At 38.0% G+C, this 14,180-nt stretch overlaps 1 protein-coding gene across 1 annotated transcript in view; it reads right to left on the bottom strand.

The window, feature by feature from the left end:
* The window catches only part of LOC136857637 (DNA-dependent protein kinase catalytic subunit), an 873,484-nt gene that overhangs the window by 341,402 nt on the left and 517,902 nt on the right, over positions 1-14,180 (bottom strand). Inside the window, exons 30-31 of the mRNA XM_067136445.2 lie at positions 8,606-8,970; positions 657-791 (exon numbers count right to left, since the gene is read on the bottom strand). Coding sequence (XP_066992546.2) covers positions 657-791; positions 8,606-8,970 — 500 coding nt within the window. The remainder of the gene's footprint in view (positions 1-656; positions 792-8,605; positions 8,971-14,180) is intronic.

Genomic DNA, 14,180 nt, shown 5'->3' with positions numbered 1-14,180 from the left:
AATACAGTAACCGAATTTTATTATTTTGCTTTCCTCCAATTTCTTATGCCACCTGCATTTATCATTTCTTGCATCCATCGTAATTTTCCCCTTCCCCCTTGTAAAAATTATGCACAGAGGTTTGAATGTATTGAAGTAATTAACAGTTACCATACAGCTGATCAAGTAAAGTATTTTTCAGCTAAAGCAAAAGGCTTTTCACCCAGTTTTACACCAGTACTAACTATAAAAGGTATACTATCCCATCCGACCAATTAGTCACACAGTTCATGCCATCATTCTCACACAAATCTTCATTTGGATTTGCATTTTTATCAAATTTACAGTTATGTTCAAGTGCCTACAGACTTCCACCTCTTATGAACTTTTCCAATTGAATAGGACCACTGAAATAAAGGAAGAAAAATAAAATGTGTCCTTTTAATTCCAGAGAATAAAAATAAATAAAAATAAAAATAATCACAAGATACAACCATTCAAAGTTAGTACTTACTAAGTTGCTACATAGAGAGTCAATTATGGTGAAGAGTTCAGCCAGGAGTGTGGAATAATAAAGGGATCTGTTCTTTTTGTCAGATAAGATAGGATGTAACAGAAGAAAGAGAAATGACAATTATAACAAAGCCAAGAATTTTGACTCATAAGAGTAATAATACCTGGTGTAATATTTTGGTGGTTGCTCCTGTTGTTGAAACTACTGATACTGGTGTCAATCTTGAACAGGAGACTCGAACTTGTACTGGAGCTGGAAATTTTCTGGATCCTGCTGGTGACATCATCTACAAACATTCCTACAAGCAAAAGAAAAAGGGAGGATACTTAAAATAAGCCAGCAAATCAGAGTAGCCAAGTAGCCAATTTAGGTGAGATTCTCCTAGCAGAAACCTGAATCCCAATTAAAGTCAGTTGGGTTTGGTAGAAAACCTAATTACCCCAAAGTACACAATGATCCAGATAATTTAGTTACAATACTTGTAATTGACCATTACAAAACTGTGAGGTTTTATATCTACTGCAAAGGCAACATAATTGATAGCAATAATATGAAGACAAGTTCTAGCAATACAATACTTCCCAGAGTTCAGTGATCGTATTTCATTCCACTCCAGTCAGTAGTCAGTGATACCAGTTTCCTGTCAATTATTGTCTTTGTGACATTTTGCTAATGACGGGTACAGTGTATTTTACAGTTTAGTAAAGAAATATCAGTAGGTTGGGACTTCGTGCTTTATTTCATTTTGAAACTGTTTATAAGTTGTGATTCTGTTATGCGTATTTGATATTTTCTTACAGTGACTAGATATGATAAAATGATCGTTTGAGGCACTTAATGTCTTACAGTAAGTTATATATTGGTATTATCTAGATTTCTAAATGTTTTTTTTTCAGCAATATTTTTGTTTCATTCAGAAAAATCCTGACTGACAACCCTGCAGGTGGAGGTGATTACTGTTTGAAGATGAAGTACAACTGGGCAACCATCCTCCATTAACAATTATCAGAAGGGAAAAGGAAAGAATTCTGACACTTCAAAGAATTAAGATACTGATAAAAGAAAGGCAAGAGCCAAGAAGGTTTTGAAAATGGAAGACTCCCCAGGTGTCGCAAACCTAATACCATAAGGGTCAGAAGACAAATGACCAAGGAAGGTCAGATAAAAAAAAAATGAGAGTGAGGAACATGACACAGTGGAAACAATGCCAAACTCAGCCAGAAGCTCCGTGGCCCTGACCCACGCTCTCAGTTCAGAGAGTATACAGTCAGCATGGGTCATGTTGGAACACTGTATTTGCTGCTGTTAAATTATTTTCTTGGCAGAACTGCAGCAAACATTTACTGCATTCACTCCTTATGCTCAGTCCAAAGTGGTCAACTACATTCATATTTGCCAACAATAAAAAATAAAAAATAAAAAAAATATCACCAGATTTTGATATGAAAAATCAAGAAAAAACAAATACAGTAGACTCTCGGCTATCCTAACGTGGCGGAAGATCAAGCCTGACAACAAAAAGCCCAGATAGGCTGGAGTTGTATAAATACTCTCTTCCGACCCCAGCTATACAATTAAAAGCCACACTTTTATATCAAAACACAATTGTATGAATATTTTCTGACTTCTTACATAGTACATGCTAGTTATAAGTGTTTCTTATGTATGCACGTTTCAAAAATTAATACAGGAAACACAACACGACCTGCATTGTAAAGTATATATGAATAACACTTCTAAAATAAATAAAACAATTACAGAAAACATAGCCTAATTGTTACAAAAATGTTACACATGTGAAAAGGCAGGCCTAACATAAAAGTCTAAACTTACAGGTTGGAGGTTTTAAAAGAATCTTTGATAGACGACTGCTTTCCCGCTTTAGCCCTCTTCCATGATGCAATATCCCTTCACTTATGCAAGCAGATGATATCAGTTGCCTCTTCTTGCTCACTAATGTACTGCAGTGCTGCCTCAATCATCTTGAACCCATCCGAATGTGGAACAAGATATTTCTAAGCTTGCCTCCTTTTGTTTTACCCCATACCCTGTGTCCCCATTTCCACAATATCATTTTCAGTTAACCCTAGAAGCACCAACCATTTTCTGGTGGTCACATGGAGCACCAGGGGTGGAGGTGGGGGAGGAAGCAAAATTTCCCCACTGAATTTTTGCACAAAATAAGCACTCACTTATTGAAGATATTATTGTTTTATTAATATTAGTGTTATTTAAACAATTGCACTTATTTCAAACCTCTGTAATAATGCAAAAACACACACAGTGTAACACAAAATTCTAGTTTTTATTTTGAAAACCACATCAGCTTTCTGCAAAACCTGTTGAAGTCTCAATAGATATCATCCAAAACCGTGGAACATGACCCTGCACGGCACTGAACTTCAGTTATAGCGTGAATTTTGCATAGATTTCCTCCACAGTTTCTACATACAATGTTAGTTTTGGTAACAATTTTCTTTGAGTTTCAGTCCGGAGCATCCTGAACGCAAACATGACAACTTGCTCTCTTCACTGGCTCACATGTAGCTTTGTTTCTTTTTCTCTCCAATTTCATTCCAAGTCCTCCATAGCATAAATCACTAAGAAATGCAGACTTTGAAGATTTTGAGAATGTAAATCAACACAAGGCTTCACCAAAAGTGTAGGAATTTAGAGCTGCAATGTCTATTAGTATATAAAATACAGAAAGTGGCCATCTCCTGGTACCTCATTTGGTACTGTAAGCCATTTGGTCAATCATGTCTACACCTCCTTTTGTAGAGTTGTAATACAGGTTTATATGTAACTTCTTTTTTGGTGTGTCTCTTTCTATCCCAGCATCCCTATGTTGAGTAGATAACATGAGTAGATTTTTTTCTGCTTGTCTTTGGTAATGTAGGAAACAAGAGTAACCGGAGGCTTCCCAGTTGACGGATCAGTGAAAGCGAACTTAGATGAGTAGAGTTCTCTTCCACTGATGGTCTTCAGTTCTTCTGGAATTTCTTGGACTTCCGTGTCCCAATCAGAGTCAATCTGAAGTCGTTGTAAAGTACATCCGCCAAATCAACAGAAGTATATTGTCAGTGAATGTCCTAAGTCCTTTGTTGTTGTTTGGTTCTGAGAAGAACTGTTTCTACTCATGATCATGTATCCTCTATTTGCTGGGATATCCGGAAAAAAAATTATTTTGGTCCAGCAGCCGATGTTGTTGCTTACTTAGCACCACCCGGGGGACACGTGGAGGGCACTTTAAGGTTATACCTACAGACGTAAAGCAACGATGGCGAAAGGGGATGATCCTGAAGTTGCTGAAAATTATCCCTTGCAAGACCTTAGCTTCCTTGCTCAACAACATGCTATGCAATCGCCTAATTCAAGTACATCTCAATGGAAACAGAAGCAGATCCTACAGATTAAATGATGGATTGCCGCAGGGTTCTGTTCTTGCTCCACTTCTCTTCAATCTCTACACGGCAGATCTTCCACCTACTGCTTGCCAAAAGTTTATATATGCTGACGGCATAGCCCTAACAGCACAGGCCACAGACTTTGAGACCGCTGAAGCCATTCTCACACAAGATCTCCTAAAAATGGATAGATACTTCAACACCTAGCGATTGAAACCCAATGTAAACAAAACAGAGATTAGTACCTTCCATCTAGTATCCAGTAATCGGGAGATAGTGGGTTCGAACCCCACTGTCGGCAGCCCTGAAGATGGTTTTCCGTGGTTTCCCATTTTCACACCAGGCAAATGCCGGGGCTGTACCTTAATTAAGGACACGGCCGCTTCCTTCAACTTCCTAGGCCTTTCCTCTTCCATCGTCGCCATAAGACCTATCTGTGTCGGTGCGACGTAAAGCAAAATAGCAAAAAGTACCTTCCACCTAGACAACAGAGAGCCTATTACATTCCACAAGTTCCATTCAGGGGCCAACAGCTAAAATACTGTGCTCATCCAAAATACTTGGGTATTGTGCTGGATCGCTCTTTGACGTATAAAGAACACCTCTGCAGAACTGCAGCAAAGGTTAAAACACGTAACAACATCCTTCACAAACTCAGTGGCACTAGTTGGGGAGCAAATGCTAATGTCCTCCGAACAACAGCTCTTGCCCTAGTATACCCAGTTGCAGAATATTGCAGCCCTGTATGGATCAACAGCGCACACACAGGAAAAGTTGATGTCCAGCTAAATGATACCATGAGGACAGCGTCTGGCACACTCAAATCCACACCACTTAAATGGCTGCCAGTATTAACTAACATCCATCCTCATCACCTCTGACGGCTAACTGCTCTGAAGAAGGAATGGTTAAAGTGTACTGCAAATACACTCTTGCCGATTCATCAGGAGTGCAACCCTAAGAAGTATGGAAGATTAAAATCTCGACATCCATCATGGCAACTAGGAAAGAGGCAGGTTGAATCAGAGTACAACATGAATAATGCCTAGAGGGAAGAGTGGGCTGCTTCAAACCCTGACCAGCTAGGACTGATATCTGACCCTTGTAGGAAACTTGCTGGGTTCAAGTTGCCAAGACGTATCTGGGCTTCGTTGAACAGGGTGCGGACCGGTCTTGGAAGATGCAACTTCTGGCTCCACAAGTGGGGAAGAATTTCCAGCCCTCATTGCGTCTGCGGTGACGTGGCTCAGACGGTCCACCATGTTGTAACGATGTGCCCACTTCGGAGCTTCCAGGGAGGATACCACGAACTTCATGCAGCAAGTGAAGAGGCAGTGAATTGGCTAAGTTCTCTGGACATTAAATTATAAGTTAATTACCATCGATTGATCTTTGTCCGATTGTTGTTTTTATCTATTTTAAGTGTATATAGTTTTAAGTGTATATTATATATATAGTTCCTCTGTACCCTCTATATGCCATTATAAATAAATAAATAAATAAATAAATAAATAAATAAATAAATAAATAAATAAATAAATAAATAAATAAATAAATAAATAAATAAATAAATAAATGAATAAATAAACAAACAAACAAACAAACAAACAAACAAAAGTATAAAATCAGTCAGTGGTAAAATTATAACCTGTGTTACATATTGGCTGTACGAGTCTTTTCACAACTTCAAGTGGCCCACGTTTTGCTGCAGGTCTGTTGTCCTTACTTAACATAAATCTCCATCGTCACATACCTTTCAATTGCACCAGTCAGCATTCATACAAGGATACCATATTTGCCTGGTTTTTCTTTCATAAATACTTTAAGTGGCCAATGCTCCCTGAAAAGTGACAGCATTTCGTCAATGGCACGTGAGGGCGATATATGAAGTATTTGGAAACGTTTCATTTAGTTTTTCAAAAACCTCTCTAAGCGGTGCAAATTAGTATGCATTATGTCTTTCCTGCCTTGTGTCCTTATCATCAAACCTCAGAACAGAAAGTACTTGATGCTTTCTGGTTCTGCTCATTACAGCCTGATATACACCCCTACCAAACAAATTTGACCACAAGTCCGTGAATGATATACCACAGTCTTGATATACACCCATCAGTATCAATAGACCAATGAAAGCATATAGTTCATGGTCATTTTAGGAAGGAATGCCCTTTCTTGCTGCCTCCTCATTAGAATGTCTTAGTATGCAATAAACAATTTCAGCAGTGATGAACTTTTGAAATGATTCACGGATTTCTTAGTTTTCCCTTCAGGTGTTACCCCTTGCTCATGGTGAATAACATTAGCAAAATGCCGTTTGGATTGCTTCTTAGCTTCTGAGAGATAAATTCTTCCCAATTTTGTGACGTATTTCCCAGACGAACTTGTTACTCCATTTGTAGTGCTTCAATCATCACTTGAATCTGGTGAGCTTTCAGTGTTCTCAGTATCATCTACCTCATCTTCACTTTCAATTTCAAAGTCTTCGGGCAAATCAGCCTCTAACTCCACCCTAATGTAAAGATTCTTCATCGAATCTATTTGTTTTCACACACTTATTATACACACACCGCAAAACTACCGATAAATCTTTCCTCCTGGTAGTCGGAAAACTACTGAATATAACTTTTTCAAATCATAAAATGTAACTAACTATATGCAAACAATGATAATCACAAGGATTTTAAATCAAATTCAACAATGGAACACTTTCTTTCTTCTTATAAACTCATGGCGATTCTTAAGAATTTATGTATCATGGAGCACCAAGGAGGGGAAAAATCTGCCATCATGGAGAGATAATAAATACAGAGAGAGTGTATGTGAAGAATATGAAATACGTTAGTAGCTGTGGCCTATGAAGTCCTTTACAAATAGCTTACGTATCACTGATCTGCGAATTCATTTGAAGCATGAATAATAAAGAAATAAAAGACAGTGGCAAAACTTGCCTCCCCCTGCTAGGAGGGTTAATTCATAAACTTCACCATTTGCCATCCATTCTGTAACATCCTCTGCAACATCCTCACAGCTGGGTACAATTTTGAGCAACGAAAGATCATAGTTTCGATCTTTGATTTTGGTTTCACACATGGATTCAAAATTTAAATCTCCACCTTCACGGTCCAAAAGAATTTTCCAAGACCTTACAAGTGATATGTGATGAATTTCATCCTACGCTCCAGCTAACCATCTTATGACATCTAACAAGTCAATCCTCTTCAGAATGGTTGCACTATCTCCATTATTATCAACTGCTGATATGAACGAACTGAGAAGACGCTGGTGATATATAATTATATCTTACATAGCTCCCCACTTAAAGGGGTTAATACAGGATTTGGAGTCAATATGGAAAATACTTTTCTAGATTCAAATATGGGACATCTTGTACAATATAAGACACATGGCAACCCACCAGGATTTTAGCAATGCATGCAACGAGCGCTTCTGGCAAAATAAATTTTAACTCACTTGTGCTTATTACGAGTAATGAACTTCATTCTGGTTCCGTATCGACTATAAATATCTAAATGGGTCCAACCACATTTATCACAACTACTGGTTGACTCCGGTGCCAATAGTTGTGAAAAATACAGTTGGACCCACACAATAGTTGTGATAAATATGGTTGGGCCCACAACTGTTACAACTAGATTCGTCCAAGAATGAAGATATGAACATTTTGAACATACATTGCTATTGCATTTGTTGATTGTATTTATCGTTTTTTTATGTATCACTGTTTTTGTATATGTCTTTCATCTTTGTATTATTTTAGCTGATGATGACTTCTAGGCTAGGTTGAAAATTGTCCTATGTAGCTTTTTAGACAGACCATTTATCAAATGGCAAACTTTTATTGAGCAGGTGGAATTTATACAATTAAATTTAGAATTTTATCTTAGATCACTTGTGCTTTAAACTTTGTGCTGTGAATAAGTGGCATGTCCACCACATCTTTATGTATTAATTATTTTCAACACATCCCACTTTGTTATATTTTACTATAACAAGATCACCTGTTTATGCCAAAGATATTTACTCATAAAATACATGCATTTAACAAGTATTCAAAATTAAATGTTTTCTCCATATCAGCACCCTATATAAAATCCTGATATATTGCTTGTATCATTAAGATCTAAATTTGAAACGGATTGTACTGGATATTACACCAAGTATTAGCATCCGTGCCATATTATGTGATTCAGATAGTAGCTTATGCACCACCTTTGGCTATTTAAAGCCAGTCTTCTACTTGATCTATCTATTCCAGTTCATCGATCTGTAATCTGCATGCTGAGATGAATTATTTCAGATGATATGGATATCTACAAGTTCACCTTGTACAAATCTGGCTTGTCAGCAACGAGCTGGCATGAACCGCAAGTGTGTGGTGCATGCCTATGATGGGGACACACTGCCAGACCACTAGCGGGAGATAAATGGCTGCAGAGCATTCCTCATTACACCACCAATGGACAGAAAGCTGCTGGAATTATTTAAATTCAAATTATATGCGGGTTTAGAAAAAGGGTCAAATGGTAACTTGTACTATCAGGCCAGTGAAATTTGGAGGTTTACAGAACAAACAGAAAATAAGATGCTTCAAAGCCAGGCTCTATACTACATTAATATGTTGATAACAGACTATATCATTAACACTATGAAAAGTCTAAAAATACTTCCACAGCAAAATAGTTACCCATTTCCATTGTTGGCTGAAAAGCTAGTGAAGCCTGCGTTGCCTTCAGTTTTGGAAAACTGGAACCATCCAGAGAATCAAAACGGCTTAGCTGGCTACTGAAAGTATCAGCGAACATAGGAGCAAAGGAAGCATGACGAGCTCGCCATGATGCCAAGACCTGCAGGTCTTGAAAACTACAGTCTGAGAGTGGATGCTGGAAAATTTTCATTTCATAGTCAGGTGAATCCATCATTACATTCATTAATAAGCGGGTACCATAGTTGAGGAAATGTTCTTCACTGTCTGGAGAGTACAACTTAGTTAACAGAGCTTGCAGGCGACTTGTGGTCTCTGATGGTAAGTTTTTCTCCTCATTCCAGAACCTGCAATGGAAAACGATATTAACACCTTCAGTGCTAGGACTGTTCTGGGAAATTTTTTCCAGTGGACCTACGTGTATACTTTTCCAAATATACTTATAACTGGTCACAATACAGTGAGAGAAGTAAGTTGATCATTTGTATGATTTATCACAAAATATATTTTTTACTTGATAAATGCAGTCTTATGTAAAAGATCTGGGACCATACAGTACCAAAACTTTAAATAATAGAACATATGTAGAAGATCTGGAGCCATATGGTACCAGATTGTGAAGCAGATTTAGGTTCTCTTCTATCAGTATAAACAAATTTCAATCAGTCCAGTAGAAGGTCTAACAGCACAGAAACGAGATAACAGAGTATACCAAACATACCTTGGTGGAGGCATGTGATAAACAGTCTATTTAAAGTAGAAAAGCTAAACCAATGAAGGATGGATAAGTCATTGAAGCATGAAAGGAATCTTAGAGGTTTTAGTATATTCAGGTAATGTAGTTCTAGAAGAGGACAAAATAATTTTTTTTTGCTATTTGATTTACGTAGCATTGACACAGATAGGTCTTATGGCAACGATGGGACAGGAAAGGCTTAGGAATGCGAAGGAGCGGGAGTGGCCTTATGTAAGGTACAGCCTCAGCATTTGCCTGGTGTGAAAATGGCAAACAACGGAAGACTATCTTCAGAGCTGCCCACAGTGGGATTCGAACCCACTATCTCCCAGATGCGAGCTCACAGCTGCGCACCCCTAAACGCACGGCCAACTCGCCCGGTAGGACAAAATCTGACCACCAAGGCCCAAAGATGCCAAACTGTGCATTATGGTTAACGACACATATTGGTGAAGAAGACTCGAATACTTTCAATCTTCTAGAGAAGGAAAAGCATCCGTAAATGTAGCCATTCTGAGGAATGCTGAAAAATAGGCCTAATATAGAATACATACAATTGTGTAAACAACAGCTCACAATAGAGGAGAAATTGGTACAGGCAACAAATATAACCCACAGTATATCAAAGGTCTAGAAACAATAAGATTAATGTAATGTGTATGATAAATTGTGAGATCTGTTACTACTGTAACTAACATGTGGCGCAGACTGATACAAGCAAACTAAAACTAGTTTCACCACCTGTCTCTGAAACGTGCCGTGAAGTAAATTATTATAATACAGTTTTTTTTGTTTCTTTGTTAGGGGCTCTACGTCGCACCGACACAGATAGGTCTTATGGCGACGATGGGATAGGAAAGGCCTAGGAGTTGGAAGGAAGTGGCCGTGGCCTTAATTAAGGTACAGCCCCAGCATTTGCCTGGTGTGAAAATGGGAAACCCCGGAAAACCATCTTCAGGGCTGCCGATAGTGGGATTCGAACCTACTATCTCCCGGATGCAAGCTCACAGCCGCGCGCCTCTACGTGCATGGCCAACTCGCCTGGTATAATACAGCAAAACCTTGTTAAGATGTTTCTGCAGGGGACAACAAAACAAAACGTGTTAAGCGAAAAAACATACTACTGAATATACGAATAAAAACTATCCAACAGGGATATGAAAACACCAGATATATTTCCGACATGGAGGTATTTCAACAAATTATTAAACAAATTAATTTAAAACACCACCTAATCGATACTTTATTTCTTGCCTTTTAGCAGAATTATAAAAACATTATCATATACAGGACATGTTTCGACCACTTAGTGGTGATGTTAAGCTGTCTTTAAAATAGCTTAGATGAAACAATTTGATTAGTAAGTACACTAAAATCTTAAATTACTTTCCCATGGGAACTTATAACTATTGCTTAAAGCATTTGAGGCTTGGAAGGAGGAAGGGGGGAATGAGTGTGGGGGAGGGTTTAGTGATGTGGTGTGGTGTGTAAAAAGGTACTTAAATTACAATTTGCATCTACGGTAACATTACAAAACTTATTTTCAAATTGAACATATTACAAATATTAAAACGTCTGTAATTGGGCACTTTTTGCAAAAACACTAGGTGGCTTGATCTTGCTTATGTTAAAATCAATGTGTGTAACAGTCTTCAAGTTTCAAATTAATTGTATGTAGTATTGATTATCTCCCTTTAAAGTTGGTTTTTATTTTTAGTACCAGGTTGTGTTGAACTGTTAATATACAGGGGATACCGTGATGTTATCCAACCACCCCTCCCACAGACGGAACGACCGACACTCTAGCACTGGTGCATTATTGAGACAAAAGAGCTTGCTTGTTCTTGACAGTTACCACGGCCACACAACAGATGCTGTGAAGAAACATATCAAAGATGGGAAAACCGACCTAGCAGTCATTCTGGGCGGGATGACGTCTAAGCTACAGCTGCTGGATGTCTGCGTGAACCGGCCATTTAAAGCAGCCTTAAAACAGCTCTATACAGAATGGATGGCGGCTGATAATCACACACTGACGCCAACTGGTCGCATTCGGGCACCCGCAACTTCAGCTGCTGTGTTCATGGATTTTGACGGCATGGAATCGTATCCCTGGAGACCTCATACAGAAGAGCTTCAGGGAATGTACCATTTCTAATGCTATGGATGGTAGTGATGACGACATTTTGTGGGAAGGTATGGTGATGAAAGTTCCAAAGTTGGTACTGATGATAATGATGATGATGATGATGATGATGAATGAACTTGTTGGATATCATTCTGGAAATGTTTGTTTACTTTTATTTGTATTTTCTAATCATTTGATGTGTTAGTCAAGCCTGTAAATAATTCTGACTTCACTTTTTTTTTAAAATTTTGTTTTCAAAATAAGGGTCCGGGTCTTATTTGGTGGCGGGTGGTATTTGAGATTATACGCTAGTTAACATTCTCTTTTTCCTACAAATATGTGAACCCGCTGCTACATTAATGTTTTCTTAATTCATTTTATTATTATTATTATTATTATTATTATTATTATTATTATTATTATTATTATTATTATTATTATTATTATTATTACTGATTTTATGGTTATTATTTTTAGTTTGTGAAGGCACGCTCACCGATGTTGTTACAGCACTTGTTGTATATATTGTAGTTAATGGATGACAGATGTCAAAAGAAGAATGGGAAATGCTTCTCATCAGTATTGGCCTAATGAGAATCGAAAGGGACATATTAAATATGTGTGCACAACCAGTTCTTTCATACGGTGCTCAGGGAATGAGTGGGTTAGAACAGAACAAATTAAAGTTACTGTAAATAGTTTGTACATTTGCTAGTGACCACTGACTAATAAGCTCCTTGGTGGCAACAAATGGACTGCAATTTATGTTTCTATGTATGTATGTATGTATGTATGTATGTATTGTCCCCGTTAAAATTGGCGATATTACGAATATTTTAACAAGTGGAAAGTGAAAATTTTATTGTCTGCTTGTAACTGCAGCATATCATTTGGGGAGTTGTGGCGAGCTGAGAACGAGTTTTTTTCGTCGTTCAGAGGGGTGACACACCGGCAAGACTGTGCCAAGGTCAGAGCAGACCACGTGACTGCCTTCGCACGCACGCAACCCAGCTTGTTTCTGGAATAGTCTGAGCCAATTAAATGAGACCATCAGCCAATTACCGTTCTCGCTGAAGATCACACCTCCCAGGCTAATTAGATAAAAGGCCTTGTTTCGAGTAAATCGCTCTCTTGAAGCTCTTACTCTGAATATCCTTCGTCGTGTTGTGCTGCACCACGTTATCGGACCACGTGGAGAAGTAATTTCAGTTCAAGTCGACGCCGTTCTGCTAGAATTTAGTGAAACCATTAGTGAATTCTATGGAATAAAGACGCCTAGGAGCCAAGTTAAGTGTGACAGTGTAGACGAGCTATTTATATTCGGCGTGTGCTTATGCAAAATAATTTTGTCATCTCAGTTACAGCTTGTGACCGGCATTCTACGGAAGTCGTCTTAGAATTGAACATCTCAAGATGGATAATTCCGCAACCACCGACAACCTCATTTCATCGAGGGACACCTGTTGCAGAGCCTCCATGGAGCTGTAAAATGTGAGGCGTATCTGGTAATTGGAAGGAGACTGACCGGAGGAGTATGCTGGAATAACTGACTGTCGACGGGAATCGAACCCCATCAAAAACTTGAGTACCTTTTTAATTTAATTTATCTGTCTTACCTTTTGTACAACTAGAGGTCTTTCTTCTTAAATCGTAGATCTATTAGTTTGTTGTAGTTAGAAATATTTCATTTTTCCACTTCTTAAGGTGTCGTGGTAGACTAGGTACGTGTGAATGAAATTTTGGAATCTATTAGAGTAGACATGTAGGTTGTCTTTGAATGATTTCCCATGCTTAAGGAGCTTTATATTTAATAATCACTGACCACACGATAAATCTCCTTTCCTTGTAATGTTGAAGTTACTGGATGGAAATTTACGTGTACATTTTGAGTGAATAGGGTCGAACCTAGTGTCTTTCAAGATCACTTGTCGTATTTATGATGAAGTCATCTAATTTTACGATGTTCCATGAGGATCAGTAGATGTAATAATCACTTAAATAATAATAATATTAACTAAAGATCGGGTAAAACAGAAGTAAACGCTCGTGAGCCATAAAACTACTGTAGAGTCCTTATACGTGAGATTGAATGTGCTCTGTTCATGAAGGGTCTGGAATATGACCAATCCTGAGGGATACTTGTTGTATAATTGTGCAATTGATAATTTAATGATGATAGTTGATTTATTCTTGTGTATTGGGAGTGCAAGATGGATTATAATTATTGGAGCACGTGTTGCGAGTGTATTTCACAGGTAGGAAGTAAAATAATACGAGTAAGGCTCACGCTTGCGGTAATTTCAACCTGTAGCCCAGATGATGGTAGTGCTTATGGATTTTACTAGAATCTTCCATTATAATTTCATGAGTTAGATGAACTTACATTGATATGTGAAATGTGTTTCTACCAAGTGATACCCATGACTTCGATCACTAGCCACTATAATGAAGAATAATTTCAGTACACGGATTATTTCTGCTAGACATTACGCGTCCCGACCACCAATAAAAATCATTAATAAACTTGCCAAAACAGGATTCGATGTAAATAATGTACATAAAAATGTGTTTCCCTAGTGTGAATGTGTGTGTGTATGTAAATATGTATATTTCTCTTGTGTCATGTTGGTTTCATTTGATTTTGATCTGGTCACGCACTCGCTGTGATGCAGATTACACTCATCGTTGTGTGT

Source organism: Anabrus simplex, chromosome 1, assembly GCF_040414725.1.
Source record: "Anabrus simplex isolate iqAnaSimp1 chromosome 1, ASM4041472v1, whole genome shotgun sequence".
Taxonomy (NCBI): Eukaryota; Metazoa; Arthropoda; class Insecta; order Orthoptera; family Tettigoniidae; genus Anabrus; species Anabrus simplex.
The sequence above is the reverse complement of the archived record's forward strand: the minus strand, read 5'-3'. Positions and strand labels throughout refer to the sequence as shown.